The 18,811-nt window shown below is 42.0% G+C and overlaps 1 protein-coding gene across 4 annotated transcripts in view; it reads right to left on the bottom strand.

The window, feature by feature from the left end:
* PDGFA (platelet derived growth factor subunit A) overlaps positions 1-18,811 on the bottom strand; it is a 39,358-nt gene that overhangs the window by 13,654 nt on the left and 6,893 nt on the right. For all 4 annotated transcript variants that reach the window (XM_040440795.1, XM_040440797.1, XM_040440798.1 and 1 more), the window contains exons 3-4: positions 9,057-9,167; positions 7,107-7,294 (exon numbers count right to left, since the gene is read on the bottom strand). In XM_040440795.1, coding sequence (XP_040296729.1) covers positions 7,107-7,294; positions 9,057-9,167 — 299 coding nt within the window. The remainder of the gene's footprint in view (positions 1-7,106; positions 7,295-9,056; positions 9,168-18,811) is intronic.

Genomic DNA, 18,811 nt, shown 5'->3' with positions numbered 1-18,811 from the left:
AACCCAACGTGCCCTCTTGTGTACCCTCTAACCTCGACAAATACCAATAGATAAAGCCCTTTTGTAGAAAGTTAGTCTGCTGTTGGTAACTGCTGAGGGTGGCAGGGTGGGCACAACAATATCAACACAGGAGATCTGGAGAACTTCTTTGTGCAAGTTCTTTTGACAGTTTCATTTTCTTTTCAAGAGTTTTTTTTTTTGTTTAGCTTAGGAGGGAGAATTCACAAAGCTGGTCAGGTCCTCTACCACCATCTCTAAATACGTCCTTTGGACATCAGCTGTTGCTCTGGTATAAATGAACCATCCAGGATTTCAGGACAGATGATCGAGAAGCTGTACGAGGTCTCATCACAGATTAGAAAGCAAGTTATATATAAACAGTTATTAAATTCTTCTACAAAAACAGCTGTCGAGTGACTTAAGACCTCCTTCTGCCGACTTCAAGATGATCTGGCACTGGGTTTGCAAGGAGTACGTTGAATTCAGCTTCTGTTGCAGAAAGCCAAAATGATTAGGTGGAAAGAGGTCCTGCGACTTCACTCAGGATACACTCCATTAAAAATATGGCAGTACAACCAGCTTAGCTATTGAGGTTCTGCTGGCAGCAACCAATTGCTTAAAATTACACAGAAGAACAGCCAATAAAGAGTAGAGATTAGTATAGGGAGTTAGATAATCTGCAGTTATTACAGAGGGAAAGCAAGCTACTCATGTCATAATGACTACTTTGCGTATAGTATTAGTAACACCGTATGGTTCTTGCATGAAACATTGCTCCATTGAATTAAAGGAAAAAGCAGACTCACAAGGTCACATATTTGTGCCCACCTCTTCTCTTTGTAGTTCTACAAGTTCACCATAGAACAAACTTGGTTCAATATTAATAAACTATTTGCACAGTGCCTATATATTCTGCAGTGCTTTTCAATTTCGACGAAAAACCACACAAGTGAAATGTCAAACAATGAGACAACAAGACAAAATGAGAATCCCAGGAGCTCATGTCTTACAGACACTAAATGCAACATCTGCTGTAGGTTAAGGATAAATGCTATCCCTCACGAGGCATACACATGACCGCCAGGCATGCAAGTACTCTTAATAGGAAGAAAGCAGTTAAAAAGGAGTGCCCAACAATTTATACTGATGACCTACCCTCAGGATAGGTCATCAGTATCTGATTGGTGGGAGTCTGACTCCCAATACCCCTGCAGTGCTCCAGTGAGTGCCGCTTCCTCCTCGCAGCTTACCGAGCACAGCACCGTCCATTGGATAGCGGCTGTACTTGGTATTGCAGCTCAGCCCTACTCACTTGAATGGGACCAAGCTGCATCTAGGCCATGTGACCGATGAATGCAATGTCACTGGCCTAGGAAAAGGCTGCAGCACTCACCAAAGCATTGCTGTATCTACAAATAGCTGATCAGAGGAGGTGCCAGGAGTCGGACCCCTACTGAACCGATATTGAGGACTTACCCTGAGGATAGGCAAATCAGTATTAAAAACATTTGGACAGCCCCTTTAACAGACACTTCTGGCAATGGCTTGAGTACAAAAGGATCATGCTGGTTGAAATCCAACAGCCCCCGATCCTTCTTTGGCCGCCCCCACCACATCTGCTCTCCAGGGAAAGTCAGAACATCCCATACACATTAGATAGTTGGCCAGTCCCGCTGATATCAGCAGGTTCGGGCAATATTAATTATCCCTTTAAAAGCACAGACTCCAGGGCATTTCCCATGAAGTGCTAGTACTCGCAAGTCACAGTTAGGAAGAAGCGGCGCCTTTTGCCAAGTAAAGCCACCAATTAAAGGTAACCTGAATCCTATCAGCAAGCTACAGTGAATGGGATCAGTAAATTATAGTGCGTTTACCAGTATGAAAGAACAATTCATTCAACAATCTCAGGTTTCCTCTAAAACATTATGGCTACAATCATGATCAAGAACATTACATCTCCTAGTATGTTGGATGTTATGTCTCTCTCAAATACAATCCAGATTTTTATACTCAACGAGGTCACAATACACCTTCTCGTTCCTCTAGGACAGGGATCAGCAACCTCCGGCACTCCAGCTGTTCTGAAACTACAACTCCTAGAATCCTTCTTTCACTTCTAATGGGAGTTACAAAACCAGCTGAGTGTGCATGCTGGGAGTTGCAGTTTCACAGCTGCTGTAGTGCCAAAGGTGGCTGATCCATGCTCTAGGGCCATCTATTGAGATTCCAGATGTGGTTGATCTCCTTTCAGCTCCCAGCCTTAAAAGGCTTAACCCAAATATTATCAACTACCTTACAATGATATATACTATTTAATAACCTGAAAAAAAAAAAAAAAAATTTTGCACGAAAGCATATAAGGAATACTTAAAATATTCACTCCAAGAATAATTAGGACAGTTCTTTAGGGGAGAAATAATTAGCTTTTCACACAGCAACCACCACACTTTCTCTATTTTATCCGAAACATTAAAAAAAATGAGTAGGTCTCGTTTCAAATTCATTTGGGCACCATGTGCATCAGGTTAACTTGTGGTGTGCCATCTTGGGGGAGGGTTTCACCTAAATCCACCTTGCATGAAGAGTCCAAGACACTGCCAAATGAAGTATAAGCTGCTTTAGTTGAAGCACATCAGCCAAAAAAGCAAAGATTCAGTCCACAGGCCTACATAGCTCTATAAAGACCACATGGTGACATTTGCTAGCTCGCAGTTTATGGTAAATATGCAGGATTACCACAACTTCAATGTTTTTGCAATGGACTCATGTGCATGTACATATGTAATTCAGTTCACTACAAAGATGCCCTTTGGGAATCTCGGTGTCAACAATATATCACATAGGCCTAGGCTGATCCAGAGTGGACACCCAACGTCACCTCCAGGATGCTGTCAGACAAGAACAAACTGGAGCCACAGATTCTAGAGGCCTCCAAAATTTAGTGGTCAGATAAAACAAAATACAATAACTACCGGTTTCCCTAAAAGAAAAAAATATGACAAAATAAATCTAAAAATCAGAAAATAAAATAGTAGACAGAATATTCCGAACCATGCTAAGACATTTTACATTTAAAGAATTTCACTTGCCAACCCCATAAATATGGGTTATCTTTAAAAGAAGATTCAATCACTGAACCCATGTTGGGTTCTCGAACCCACATCTACAAACCAGCAACCATCCGAGGTCCAAGTTCCAAGAACAAGGCAACTATTTCAGAAACCAAAAATGCCTCTCTGAAGTTAATCATAACCCATGCTTTACCACTCATGAATGCACAATAAGATGTGGTATTCTGACTCTATTAGACCCAACTGATGTGGAAATGATGCAGTACCATAAATATAATTCATAACATCTCAAACATTAATCATCTCCAGCAAACATCCAGAATGAAATCTGCATCAAAAGAGCAAGTCTGGCATCATCTCGTTTCATTAGATGCGGGGAGTCACAGACAGGGCATTTATAGAATGAATCATCTCTATGTGAGGTGGCGGGCTGTGCAAGTACATAAAGAACGGGAGAAATATTCAGGAGACAGAAGAGTCTGGAAAGGTCAATGAGCTAAGTTTGGGTGGCATGTAGACTATTTGTGGGAGTGGATTAGGAAGCACAAAAACATTTTTTAATAAGCATAGTATTAGGTGCTACAGCAAAGATGACCACAATACCAATGTAAAAGCACACAACAATTACACGCCTCGTGCACATGGTCATATTACATGGATCCCGAACACTGTGACCATAGCCTGCCATGTACAGACTAAGGCCTCATGAACACAGCTGTTGCGAGGCCATTCCGTGCATTGGGGACCTCAATTTGCGATCCCCAAATGCACGGGCAACATCCGTGCGGCAGCCGGGACAGATGGAGACCCATTTCAACTTGAATGGGTCCGTGATCAGTCTGCGGAGCACTGCCTTTGTGGGATTCTGTGCCTCCGTTCCGCACCGCAGCTCCGGATTGCGGACCCATTCAAGCGGGGAGCACACGGCCAGTGCCCTCATATTGCCGACCCATTGTTTGCTGGCCGCAATATGGCCACGGCCGTGTGCACGAGACCTAATCTAAATGAAGCACTCCAGCAAGCTTCATAAAATAAAGTAGTTTGTTCTCCCAATGAATAGCAATGTTTCAGTCCCTCTATGGAACAAATTTGAAATTGATTCTCTAGAGGGACTGAAACATTGCAACCCATTGGGTGAATAAAACACTTGATTTTCTGAAGATTTCTGGAGTGCTGCTTCTTCATTGGGATACATAGGCTTGCACCCTATTTTTTTTTATTTATTTCTTTTGGATCTGCTGCTCACCTTTTTATACTACATGTGCAGACAATGTTCGTTACGACTCGTGTGAAACAAAAATGGCAGTTCCAATGGGAATATAATGCCTCGCTGAGATGGCATATGGAAGACATTACAGGTCTGCATGTCAGGCCCATCATGTATTGACATGTGTATTATGCTTATAGCTCACTAATATGACTAATGTATCAATATCAGGTGGATAATTTTTCACTAAGGGTCAACTTTTTTACCATAGAAGTTGGCTTAAGGTTAAGCAACCTCAAAAGCAGATTCTTCAACTCCAGGTTAGGCAGGGTTTCCAGTCTACAGGTGGCACACAATTGGTCTAGCAACCATCCAATGGCTTCATACATGGTTTAGTAGCCTTCTACTGCAATTCTATTCTTTGTATTCACCCTGGAAAAGGCTCTTTCACATCAGCAACACTTATTACCATTTGTCTGCTCCATTACAGGAGCAGAAGAACGAAAATACTACATGTGCCGGATTCGGCACACAACTGATAGGAACAGAGCATAACAGATCCCATTGACTATAATGGACTTGGTTAGGTTTCCGTTCAAGAGAAAAAAATATTAGTGACGAAAAAAAAAAAAAAATCACGCATGCAATATTTTTGACAAACTCTGTGACGTGGGCCCCAACATCTACAAAGCAGATGTTAACTTAGCCTAAGAAGACCATTACAAAGTTGACAACTCCTTCAATATCGTACAATTTGCAATAGTCCTTTAGATTAAATTCCTAAACTTTCCAAGGACAGTAGAAGTTATGACTCAGCTGCTATATAATTACACTTTGAAAGAAAAGGTAAGGTTGCCAACTTGATGTGAAAGATGCAGCCTGATGCCCTTGTAGGAACAGCCGGCGTTATCATTTATTGATCTTTGGATGTGCCTGTGTACTCAGTCAGTCAGCATTCATTCCTATGATCTCAGTATCTTGTCATATTAAAGGCCTCTATTTTAATAGAAAAAGGGAAGTCTTTAGAAAGCTAGACATTGTGCAAACAGTTTAAAAAAACATTCCAAGAACACGGAGCAGTCCCGTAGTGTAACACTTTCCACCACATCCTGCGCGGCTCTCCCGTACAATTTACTAAATGACGCCACACAAAGCCATTCAAGTGCAGAGCCCAGAATTAGAAAACTCTGCTTGTCAACTCCATAAAGTCCCAAGAAAGAGGCGGGTGTTGCGGTGTACACTGTGCTCCATTGTCTACATTGGGAGGTGACGGGGTGAGCTTCCAGTTTCAAGGATTAAACACCCTTTCTCCTAACATGCTCTTTGACCTCCTGTCCTTTAACTTCAGTCGGATAAATTAGCTGTAGTTTGTTACAATTTTACATAGATGGATATTAATCTAGATTGTTAGCCATCAAGCATTTGTAATAGACCAAGGTTTTGACATTTTGCTGAAAGGAAATTAATTTTTTTAAAAATCCTTTGCGTTAGTATGGCATATAGACAGTTATAAGGACTTGAAACATAATAAAAGATATGATTTTGTCAAAACCACGCAGAATTTTTTTTTAGCTCAAGTAGAAAGATCCAGAAAAGTACAGCCGACCAGTCTGGCCAGCTTGCAGATATGTTTTCTCAAATAGTATGGTTAACCAATCAGTCAGAGATGTATAGTATGTAGTCACTAATGTGACTTTGCTTATTTTCAGTTCTTTATACAGCTCCAATAGACTTCCCAGCCAAAGACAGTTTCATTAGAGACTAGCGATGAGCGAACTTCTGTTTTCAAGTTCAGCATACAAGGTTCGGGTTATCTAAGAATTCCGTTATGGATTCTGCTACCACGGACCATAAGTCATGGCCCGTGGTAGTGGAATCCATAATGGAATTCTAAAGATAACCCGAACCTTGTAAGCCAAACTTGAAAACACAAGTTCGCTCAACACTATTAGAAACCAGTTAACTGAAGCATGTTCATGCCATGTCGTAAAAAAAAAAAAAAGCATACAACCACATATAAACTCCATATCGGTGTGGTCTTAGATGGGCTCAAAACTACGATCAAAGCTAGCACTTTGAACAGAATTATATTTTCAGCTAGCATCCAATCCAACATGATCCCAATACCTGGAACTAGCCATACGACATCATTTTAATATAGGGATGAATGATTTCAGTATATTTCTTTATTCATCAACAGTTTATTAAGAAGAATATATCCAATGGTTCATTCTGAATCCAGATTGGGAGGTGGATTATCCCTTAAAATCAATTAAGCTGTTGAGATATCTATATCTCTATCAAAAGTGCCAATATACCAAATCAATAGTGAGGCAAATCAAAAAAAAAGATATACGGTAGTCAAAGAAGCAGAAGAGGTATTCCCAGCAAACATTTGCCATAACTGGCCTTGGGATCAAGTATAGCAAAGACATCACTGTAGAACAGCGAAGGTATTTAAAAGAAGCAAACGTCAAAGTACAAAAGAAGTCTCCTGTGGACCCAAGTTCTGATATTAATGGGACCCTACTACAACAAGAGTTGACATGTACATGTTCTGTATAAATGAAGGATGGGCTCTCAGAATGATTTACTGTGGTGAGCCTAAGGACCCCAGTCCAAGACCGCTCAAAATACAAGACATGCCAACGTCATGCACCATGAGGAAACTAACAAGGGTGACACCAACTAACCATCATGGATTTTTAGGCTACCAAAAAGATCATGAAGCCAACAGCAGGGTACCAAACCATGGCTGGATCTGTTATCAGTGCCCCAAGGCAAAAATCGACCCAGACCATATGTCAAGATCTGCGCAATCTGCTTACCTTAACACTCCGGTGGTGTATTCTTGATGGTTGGCATTTAACACTGCTGGTATTACAGCAGCCTGTGCAACGTTTCACCTCCACACAAGGCGGCCATATCAGAAAGTTTGCAGATGTTGGGTCAATTTGGCTACGAGGTATCTCGTATATAACAGTCCTTGTTTTGCAGACTGCAGGGACAGCTTCTTCTGTTAAAAAAAAAAAAAAAAAAAAAAAAGAAGAAAATCGTTAATACTGTTTTTGGCTATATGCATGTAGATTTTTTTTTTTTTTTTTTAACAATTAGATACAGCTGCCGACTTATTTGCACTTTGAACACCTATCATACAACTAAGGCACCACACAAAGTTATGACTCAGCTTAACACCTGCCGCAGTCCCAGTCATACAATCTGTCACCTATGTCTTGCTAAATATATACTCTAAGTAAGTGTGAAAGTTGAGTCTACGTTCTGAGTGATAATCATTCTTCCTGAATCATCCAAGGCCATCTCTCCAGACAACCAACGCAATGAATCGTAGCTCCGAGAAATGAAAACAGACAATTAGGTCCAGCAATAAATACTTTTACAGGGCAGAACTAGGATACGACTACAATAGTTGCACGTCGGCAGTCGTTTTGTCACCCAACACTGCATTCAGCTTCATCAGTTTACTAAAGAAGCCTTTAAATAAAAAAAGTTAAAAAATAAATTAAAATTAAAAAAAATTTAAAAAAAGGAAGCTCCATTAAAAATTCTGAATGTTCTTACTAGATGTTGAACGTTAGGCTAGGGCCACATGGTGACATGTTTCGCGCAACTTCTTGACTCTGAAAAGTCACATGAAATTTTATGTAATGATAATCAATTTGACATGCTGTAACTGCGACAGGACAGTCGCAAAAAATCCATCTAAGTTGGATTTTTGTGCGACTGTCACTGCGCAGTATTTCACATGACCACCATTGTCCTTTATTACAAGAAAGTCCTGCGACACATGTTGCAGTGTAGTTGTACCCTTTTTGTCGCGCAACACACGTCGCCGTGTAGGCTTAGCCTAATATGTAGATAGGAATGGCACAATCTAAAAATGGTGATTATGTCAGTTCCTCATGCTCCTCAGGAGAACAGAGTTTCATGGCAGCAGGAGACATGTTGGTGATCATACATACGGCGGATGTGCTGTTCTTCCACGGCAAGCTATTTTCCTAGGAAAACAGCCAACAATTCCCAGCACTGGATAAGAGACTATAAACATTTGAGGATGGGTATTTATACAAGGTAGCAGGAGCCGGGTTTGTAGGAATGTCCAACACCATTGCACTTTTTATAAAAAATTACTTGGTCCAGGAGCTCAGAAGGTCCAGATATTGGTGCCATTCTGAGGCACCCTCCAGAGCCATAAAGAGAGACTAAATATATTTTATTTATATAAATCTCTGTTCTTTCTGAGATTAGGAGTCCAGTGAGCTCTTCCCAATGAACAACAGCCTTCCTTGCATGGGACTACATACAGAGATAGCTATCACTAAGTAGGACCACCCACTGGACTCAAAAACAGAAAAAAGGAGTATTAAATGAATGAAATGCAAGTTGTACAAATCTTTTCCCACAATACTATATATTAATCTGCTCCGCTCCTCCTGCTCTATTACAAGCTGCCTGCAGATCAGCCACCATGTTCAACATGACCGCTCCCCTTTATCAAATAAAGTGATCCCTTGCTGAACTTTCACAACATTGTGCAATACAGTATTTCATTCACAAAACTTTTCCATAATTTGTGAGGTCTCATTTCAAGTACAAAACCACTGCAGAGATATGACATCACAGTGCAGACCCAAAGTCCCCATCATTAAATTCAATGGGGGATACTAAGCAAACCAGAGAAAAAAAGTGATGTTATAGTGGCGATGATACAGAGAAATAACAATTGGGGTAGGGGGTATTTCCACATATGTAAATCTTACCAATGCTTCGCTTCCTGCGAATAGGTACGGACCTTTTCTCTTGAACATGTTTATTGTGATGGAAGTTGTGTGTCTGCGCTTTTACGTTTCCTCCTGATAAATCATCAGACCCTAAAAAAAAGGAAACAGTAAAAAAAAAAGAGAGTCACCATTAAGACAAAAACTAAAAAGACAACATAAAACAGTGTAAAGTATACAGTGCATCTGGAAAGTCTTGAGGCCCCTTCACCTTTTTACATATTCGGTTGCTGCCTTAAAAAAAAAAAAAAAAAAGAAGTTTAACCCCCCCCCCCCCCCCATCCATCTGCAGTTAATACACCATAATAAAAAAAAAAAAGTGAAAACAGAATTTTAGAAGTTGTTGCAAATTTATTAAAAAGGAAAAACTACAATTTTGGACATGACTATTCAGACACATTGCCATGACACGAAATTTAGCTCTTATTTTCTTATTTCTTTGTCCCACTGAGAAGGGCACACATGCTCTTGAGCTGTGATAGGGTGAGAGCTACTGAAGAAAGACACTTCACCCTGAGAAAGGACATTCCCTTTGAGCTGCAGCTTGATCTAAATCTAGCAGAGCAATTGGAGCAATGAATGGGGAGATCTCTGGATCTATGTGAGGTACAGGGCTGGTTCTAGCTTTGTCAGAAAGAGATTGTCATGTACTGTATGATGTCTGATTTAAATTGTTTACATTAATCATGGAATAACTACTTTAATGTAAACCTGATCCAGTGTGCTTTGGACCTCAGACTGGGCTGAAGGTCACCTTCGAACAAGACAATGACCCTAAGCACACAGCCAAGACAACGCATGTTTCATCCAGGTCAATAAAAAGTGACGTGACATTTCTGAGGTCTACTTCTGGGCGTGCTTAAAACTGCACGAAGAGGTTACCATGTGGATCACAGGCCACACTTTTACACCAGGCATCACGCATCGTCAAGTAGCAGGGTAGTATATTATATTACAAAATCTCTTCATTCTCTACCTACCATGCCATCAGATGTTTAAATGCGTTATCCATGACTAAAAAGCATGGTTAACTCCCAAAAAATGTTGCCACACCTGTTCGCGGGCTAAGTCCCATTCATATTAAAAGGAGTTTTCCAGTATTGAAATGCTGATGAACTATCCTGTAGATCGGTCACCAACATCAGATTTGGGAAGAGGGCTCCAACAACCCGCACCCTCACAAATCAGCTGTTTTGGGCAGCCACTGGCACCAGAAACTATACAGTGAAGGGAAGGCTTTGTCCACTGTGTTTTCAGTACTGGCGGACTGCAGCTCAGCTCCCATCCAAACCAGGCATGACCACAACAAAGTGGACATGACCTTGTCCTTCCAGTCAGAACAGCCACTTGGCCAGGTGCCGGACATCCCCCGATTTGATATTAATGACCTATCCTGAGGATAGGCCATCAATATCTGGGTACAGTGAACAAAAGTGAATGGACCTGAGCTGAACAACCTATGGACAAGTGTTGGGCTGTTTCTGGAAGAAAGCAGCCATGTTTGGCTAATCACGGACAACACCGGTAAGTTATCATTATGGTAAGAATTCACTCAATCTGAAAAGGAAGAACAACTTCTGGCGTTTTATTAACTCATCACAAGTTTGGCCATTTTTTAAAAAGAAAATGGCTCCATTCCCACAAATTAGCAATTTGCTTCTCCGCACCAAAACCTCCACTGGCAGTAGGATCTTGTACCATGGTAAGACATACATAGTACAAGTAAGCTATTCTCCCATTATTATTATACTTCATTACTAACGAAAAATAAATTTACTAAAATAAGTCAAAGCAAATCTTCTGTGACCAGCCTGTCCACACTACAGTACCTTCCATAGTTCTAAATCAAAGAAGTATGAAATTAGAAAAAACATAGCTGCCTCCTTCTTGAAATATCGTATATCAGCCCATTCATAAATCCAAGACCAGACACAGCCTATAGTCCAAACTGGCACGGTTTCTGGGAGAAACCAGCCATGTTTTTGTAGACCATTAAAAGGGGTTTCCAGGATTTTGAAATGAAAGGGGTTATCTGGGAAAAGATATTAATGACCAATAGTCAGGATAGGTAACCAATATCAGATCTGCTGGGGTCTGAAACCCGAGACCCCTGCCGATCTGCCATTAGAAGAGATCAACACTCCGTGAGCGCCGCGGCCTTTTCCTAGGCCAGTGACACCACCAAACATCAGTCACGTGGACGAGTTGCAGCTCAGTCGTATTCAAGTCAACAGGGCTGAGCTGCAACCCCAAGCACAGCCGCTATACAATGTACAACACTGTGCTTGGAATGCTGCCAGGAGCCCACAGCACTCAACAAAGCTCCGTTGAGCGTACCGGCCTCTTAAAACAGCCGACAGGCGGGGGTGCTGGGATTGGGACCCCCAGTCTTAGTCTATCTGCTCCAATATATCCCCATAGTCAGATGGTTTTGGAATACAGATCCAAAAAAAGGTCATCATCTTAAAAGGTGCCTTCAGACGACCATTTCCAGGTCTGCATCTGCTCCACACAGTTTTGAGAAATGGGTGCGGGTCCATTCATTTCAATGGGGCCACAAGGATGCGGAACACACACCATGTGATATCCGTAGTTCCATTCCGAAGCCCCGCAAAATATATACAGCATGTCCTATTCTTATACGCAATCACGGACAAGAATAGGCATTTCTATATCAGGCTGGCCCTGTCTGGCACACGGCCGGTATCCGTGTTTTGCACATCCTCAATTTGCGGACCACAAAACACTTACGGTCGTCTGAATGTAGCCTAACCTACAGCACATGGTATATATATATATATATATTCATATATTCTATTTGTTGACTGGTTTATATTTTCATTATTACATATAGTAAAATTGTAGAGCTTTTCCCCCCCCCCCCCCGCTATTTTACATACTTTGCTGCTTATGACCTGCTATTAAGGCCTCATGCACACGACCGTTGTTTTATTCCGTGTCCGTTGTTCAGTTTTTCGCGATTTTCTGCGGACCCATTGACTTTCAATGGGTCCGTTGAAAACTCGGCTAATGCACCGTTTGTCATCCGCGTCCGTGATCTGTGGTTCCAGTCCGTCAAAAAAATATAACCCGTCCTATTTTTTTCACGGAAAACGGTTCGCGGACCCATTTAAGTCAATGGGACCGTTAAAAAACGCGGAGGCATACAAGATTGTCATCCGCGTCCGCTCGTCCGTTTTTTTCCTATCATTTGCATAGCAAACCTGTCTTAGATTTTTTTTTTTACTTTCCTTCATGTCTGGTGATCCTCCAAAAATAAAGGAAGACACACGGAAACAAATCACGGAACAACGGAACCCCATTTTGCGGAATGGAACACAACAACGGTCGTGTTCATGAGGCCTAACAGACAATGTACGTCTCTCAACATAAAAAAAAGCTTTGATCCTGCGTTCATTGTTTCCATATCTTACGTTTTCTATATCTCCGATTCTCTTCTAGACTCTCTGGGAGGTGTGGGGAGAGGGCAAGACATTGCCAGCAGTTAATTTAGAATGGTTTTGTGGCAAGGAACCAAATAGTTTCACTTAAATTTTTTATGCCCTGATGTACTGACAATGTTTAGAGAATGGATAAAATATACGACAATTAGTTCCCTCTTGTTCCGTAATGTATCTGAAAATGCAACTTGATCGTTACCGACGAAATGGCAAAATGGAGGAACGCCAAGTAAAACGTAGGAGGGGGTGGGGGAGGTGCTCCTACGTGGAATGACTCTGTATTGGCATTCGTTTTAACATCTGCCAAAAAAAAGGCAATTACATTTTCAGAAGCCCAGAATGGAGTCGCCTTGCATTGATCTATGGGCCTAGGTGGACAAAATAGGATTGAATTCACAGTAACTCATGTGGACCATCAGGGAACAAAAACAATGCACGTTATTTTCATGCTAATCTACCGTAATCTAGTGACGGCCAAAGCCAATTTTTTTTAATTCTTTTATTTTTTTTAGATGCCAGTTCTGCTACTGGTTACTGATCGTAATCATGGTTTGATGGCGTAAAGTCCTCTACCTAGGTAATGCTAAAAAGAACACCCCAACGAAAAGTAGTGCCTTGTGACATGCCAGGGTGGGTGGCCATGACATTAAAGATTAAGTTCCGTGGTCCAGCCCTGCACTAAATAACACAAGGAGGCTCGAAAATTTGCCATTGTGGCCCATAGCGACCAGAGCTCAGCTTTTATTTCTTAAAAGCTGTGCTTTAATTTAAAAAAATAAAATAATTGTTACACTGTAGTTGCTATGGGAAACAAGACCAGTTTTTCCTTTTTTTAACTGGGGTACAAGTTTTGCCTAATAGACCTACTTATATCAAAACTAATAGTAGGACTGCTTTATTGCCCATAGCAACCAATCAGAGCTCAGTTTTCATTTTTCCAGAGCTGTTTGAGAAGTGAAAGCGGAGCTCTAATTGGCTGCCATGGGCAACAAAGAAAGTCTTATTATTAAAGACTGTCTCTGCCACTAATGTCAATCGGTCTTTGATAGTAAGACTGTTGGGGTCATTTATCAAAATGGTGTAAAGTAGAACTGGCTTAGTTGCCCATGGCAACCAGATTCCACCTTTCATTTTGGACAGCTCCTTTGGAAAATGAAAGGTGGAATCTGATTAATTGCTATGGGCAACTAAGCCAGTTCTACTTTACACCAGTTTAATAAATGACTCCATTCTCTGGAAAAATGAAAGCCGAGCTCTGATTGGTTGCCATGGACAGACTAATAGTAAGACAGTCTCTGTTGTTCATGGCAGCCAATCAGAGCTTAGCTTTCTCATTTCACTGCTCTGAAAAAATAAAAAGCTGAGCTTTGATTGGTTGCTATAGGCAAAAAAAAAAGTCTTCATAAAAGAGGCCCATGGAAACCATGGAAAAACAAGTCCCATTCCAGTCTCGGTCATCACAGCCATTGCTCAGAGTTTGTCATGTGGCTTTACAAAGACCCTGAATGACATTGTAAGGGTGGTATCACACTAACGTTAGGGATTCCGTTATAACGGAAGACGAAAAGGACGGATCTGTTCTTCTGCCCATAGACTTGTATTATGACGGAATGCAAAACGGAAGCCTTTAAAAAGGCATTTTGTTTGCTCTCCGTCCGGTCGACAGGACTTTGTTTTCCGTCTCACATAACGGGACCCAGACGGATCCGTTATGCTTTCCCGTAGACTTCTATTAGGACGGAATGCCTTTTAAAGGCTTCCCTTTAGCATTCTGTCTGGGCATTCTATTATAGCCAGGTTATAACGGAAAGCCATAACGGAATCCCTAACGCTAGTGTGAACCCACCCTAATCTGTATAGTCACAGCGTTACATTCCCTCAGAGCAGCATTCAGCCTTGGGTCTGGCTCCCTACACACAAAAAGCCGCAGTCGGTCATATCTCCCTCAAAATGCTGGGACCCAGTCTATAACGTCCATATGTCCTAGTAAGGCTTTGGACAGGGGTTGTGTCAGTCTTCAATGACATTTTGTCATTCTATTCATAAATGAAGAAGGAGGAGGAGGATGAACGCTGCAATGTTTCACACAGCTGGTTAGATTTAGTACCTTGGCATTATACGGCTTCCCGTGAACATCATCATCTATAAAGAGTTCTCCATCTAGAACTGAACCTATTTCAGGGGGTTGCTTCCTGTAATACCTTTCTGGGAGCCAAGACGTGCCAAAATTATGCCTTTTAGTCATCAGAACCACCTTCAATGGCCAAAGCACTGGCCAAAAGTTATTTTAGGGAGTCCTTGCTTCTCTTATGCAATTATGTTCTGTATATAGCACGTCCCGACCAAATCTCTTCCTGCCCTGCTGTCATTTTATTTTAGCAGCGGATGAAAATGTCACTTGCTTCCTCGGCTCGGGTTCAAACTGCTGCATGATAAGGGTTTAATACCACATTGCAAGTTATGACAAACTCTGGAAGGTCAGGCCTTATGAAAACTAAGAAATAGACTCAAACAGCTCACCCAATGTTAAAGGGGGGGATCTCCGGGATCTTCATATTGAAGGCCTATCCTCAGGACAGATCTTCAACATGAGATCCGCAGGGGGGGGGGGGGCAGATACCCCGTCCCATCATCCGTTTGATGAAGCCATGGTGCTCCCCACTTCTGGCAGTGCCGTCCATTGGATAGCGGCTGTGCTTGGTATCGCAGCTCAGCCACTTGAATGGGATTGAGCCTCTCCTAGGCCACGTGACCGATGGACGTGACATCACGTGGCCTAGGAAGAGGCCTAAGCGTTCAGAGCAATTGATCAGCTGGGGCGATGGGAGTCGGAACCCCATCAATCTCACATTGGCCTATCCTCAGGATAGGTCATCAATATCAAAATCCTGGAAAACCCCCTTAAAAATCGCCGATATGGTCCGCAATGATAAAAGGCACTAGACAATGACAATACCTTTCTACCAGCCCTGTACCTCACATGGATCCAGAGATCTCCCCATTCATTGCTCTGCTAGATTCTATTCAGCCTGGCAGCCCAAGGTGGGGGAACGGCGCATCCCTGTGAACTGCCTCAGCTTCTAACTATAGGTATATATAAACAAACAGCAGGTGGCGCTATACAGATCTATTTTATTGAATAGCTATAGCATACTAAAATTTTAATTGACATGCAATTAAAAAAGTATTCAAAAAATGTAGAATATGTTTTGTGACACAACTGCTTTAAGATGATTTTACTTTGGGGCTGAAATCTTATTTTTTTGGAAACTAACCCAGGTCAATTCTAAGCAAATTAACTCTCCTCCAGAAGTAAGAAATCCGTCACTTTGAAGCATTAAGAGAGCTAATTTGCATACATTTTCCCAGGCGGCATCTCTGCCTGGAGAACCCCCCATAAGGTAGGTTTAAAACCAAAATAATAAAAATTATACTTTTTATTGCACACGTTAGGCTTGGTATATGGAATGGTGATGGTTGTGATCTAAAAGGAACAGCACAATATATTTTGTGTAATATCACACGTCAGATTTGTAGTTCATTCTGTTTTAATCTTCTCCACTAGGTGGCGACACTAAAACCTGCAGCTCTATATAGTGTGATAGATGCATGGAGAATCTGAAGTTGTTCAGACCTGCAATGCTGTCTGGGAGCATCCACAAAAATGTGGTAGGTATTCATATCATCTATACTACGGGTAATCCGTCCCCTCGGTGGTCTGTATATATATTTTTTGTTGCAATAATGTAAACATTTAGGATATTGGCATTGCATATGGTTATTTTGCAGACAAGTGCCATCTTCATGGATAAATGAAGCAGATCTTGAAGACAGTAAAAGGTGACGGAGCAGAATAACGAGGTTTAATGTGGCTTTGCCTATAAAGAAGCATATATAACCCAAGTGCACAGTCATTCATACTCATGGTTTCCAGTTTACACGCTCCTAAATCTTTTCTTAGCCCATACAGATGTAGCACGAGCTCAGGGCTAGTTACAGAAATGGTTCCCAAAGCAGGCCCAGCATTGCCTTTTTAACCAGGTTTTCAATAACGTTAACCTAAATAATACCGCCATACGGTGTCAAGATAATACCGTCATACACAATCCACCCAATACCACCACTGAGTGGCCCAAATATACAGTATCCATCTAATATTCATTTCTAGAGTGCATATATAACGCAATTCACTCCCAGCATACAACCAGTACCGGTTTCAGTTTGGGATTATTTTCCCCAGAGAGCGCCCCTATGGAAAAAGCAGAGCCGCTGGCTAGTTTGGCCCCCGTAAACCAGCACTGGGTAGGCTGCAGGTACACTATAATGGGATATAGGCCTTGATATCCCAGGTAATGGGGATATGACAGGATTTAGGGTAGGGCAACATGGAGACACTGGTCGTGGCCAGGATCGCAGGGGCATCGCAGTGTGGCGGTGATCCCATAGATATGAATGGAGTTGCAGCAGTGTTGGATTTTTTGCTATTCAGGGGTCGCAGTACATGTGCAACCAACGTTGCGACCGGATTCATTTCTGTGGGATCACCACTACACCGCGATGCCCCCTTGCGATCCATGTAGCCCTACCCTTAAAAGGGGTTATCCGGGAAATAATATTGATGATCTATCTACCGGATAAGTCATCAATAACAAACATCAATGTTTCGGGGAGCTTCAGCGCTCAGCACAGTATAGTGGCTGCGCTTGGTATTGCAGCTCAGCCCCATCGGCTTGAATGGGACAGAGCTGCAACTAGGCCATGTGACCGAGGTATGGCGACGTCACATGGCTACGGAAGAGGCTGTGGCGCTCACGAAGCACCCAACCTCTAAGAGCTGGTGGGTGGGGGTCCCGGGTGTTGGACCACCGCAGATCTGATATTAAATACTATTAACCGGAAAAAAAAAAAAAAAAAACTTTAAAGTGAAGCCATATTAGGAAATGTTAGGGGCCTCCATTAGGTCAGCTGGTGAAGTACACACTGATGTATAGAGCATAACCAAGCGGAAGGGTCATACACACAAACACGTTTGTTTTCAGAGTCTGTTCTGTTCTTTTGCAGCCCGTATGCAGAACCATTCACTTCAACGTGGCTGCAAAAAAACTAAATGACTGTGCATTCTGTATCTCTGTATGGCCATTCCGCCAAAAAATAAAATAAATAGAACTTGTCCTATTATTGTCCGCATTACGGACAAGGATATAGGACTGTTCTATCAGGGACCGGCCGTTTCTCAAATTCTAAGCATTGTTCAGTGCCAGCAAACTGCATAAAACTAAGTAGCCTCGTCCACACACTTCGTAAAAAAAATTTGCTGTATAAATTGACCTGAGGTGCGTATTTGAGATCTGCGGCGTCAATTGATGCTGCGGATTTTACCCTCTGCTACGGAGAAAGTGAAATCTATAGCCATTTCCACGACAAAAACGTAGATATTTCAGGTGTTTTTTTGCTGCAGGTTCACTTTAAAAACCACAGGAGACTTTTCCATCATGTGTGGATGTACTCTTAGACCTCCTGCGCACAAAGGGTTCCCCCCCCCCCCCCCCCCCCATTTACGTTCAAGTAAACGGAACCAATTAATTTCAATGGATCCGCAAAAACAATGGAAGGTACTCCGTATGCCTTCCGTTTCTGTATTTCTATTCAAAGATAGGACATGTTCTATTATTGCCCGCAAAAAAAACGGAATGCATCCTTATGTCTTCCGTATCCGTCCTGTTTTTGCGGAGCCATCTATTGAAAATTTTATGCCCAGCCCAATTTTTTTATGTACTTACTGTTTAAACATTATTGTATGCTTCCGTTTGCAATCCCCAAAAAAGTATCACAAACGGAAACCAAACATAAAAACCGAACGGAAACAAAAAAAAGGAAAAATGGATCCGTTTAAAACGGACCGCAAAACCATACGGTCGTGTGCAGAAGGCCTAAGGGTGGATTCACACCAGCTGCATTTCTCAGTCACGGATTTGGCTGCAGTGAATCCTCCGGACAATCCATAAGTGTTGGGGATCATGCACACGACCATTGTGTGTTTAGCAGTCTGCAAATTGCGGATCCGCAAAACACGGATGGCGTCCGAACCGCGCGGACAGCCATTAATATAAATGCCTATCCGCAAAACAGACAAGAATAGGACAGGTTATAGATTTTTTGCAAGGCTACGGAACGGAGCAACGGATGCGGACAGCACACGGAGTGCTATCCGCATCTTTTGCAGCCCCATTGAAGTGAATGGGTCCGCATCCAAGCCGCAAACGGTCGCGTGCATGA

This window comes from Bufo bufo, chromosome 7 (assembly GCF_905171765.1).
Source record: "Bufo bufo chromosome 7, aBufBuf1.1, whole genome shotgun sequence".
Classification (NCBI taxonomy): domain Eukaryota; kingdom Metazoa; phylum Chordata; class Amphibia; order Anura; family Bufonidae; genus Bufo; species Bufo bufo.
The sequence above is the reverse complement of the archived record's forward strand: the minus strand, read 5'-3'. Positions and strand labels throughout refer to the sequence as shown.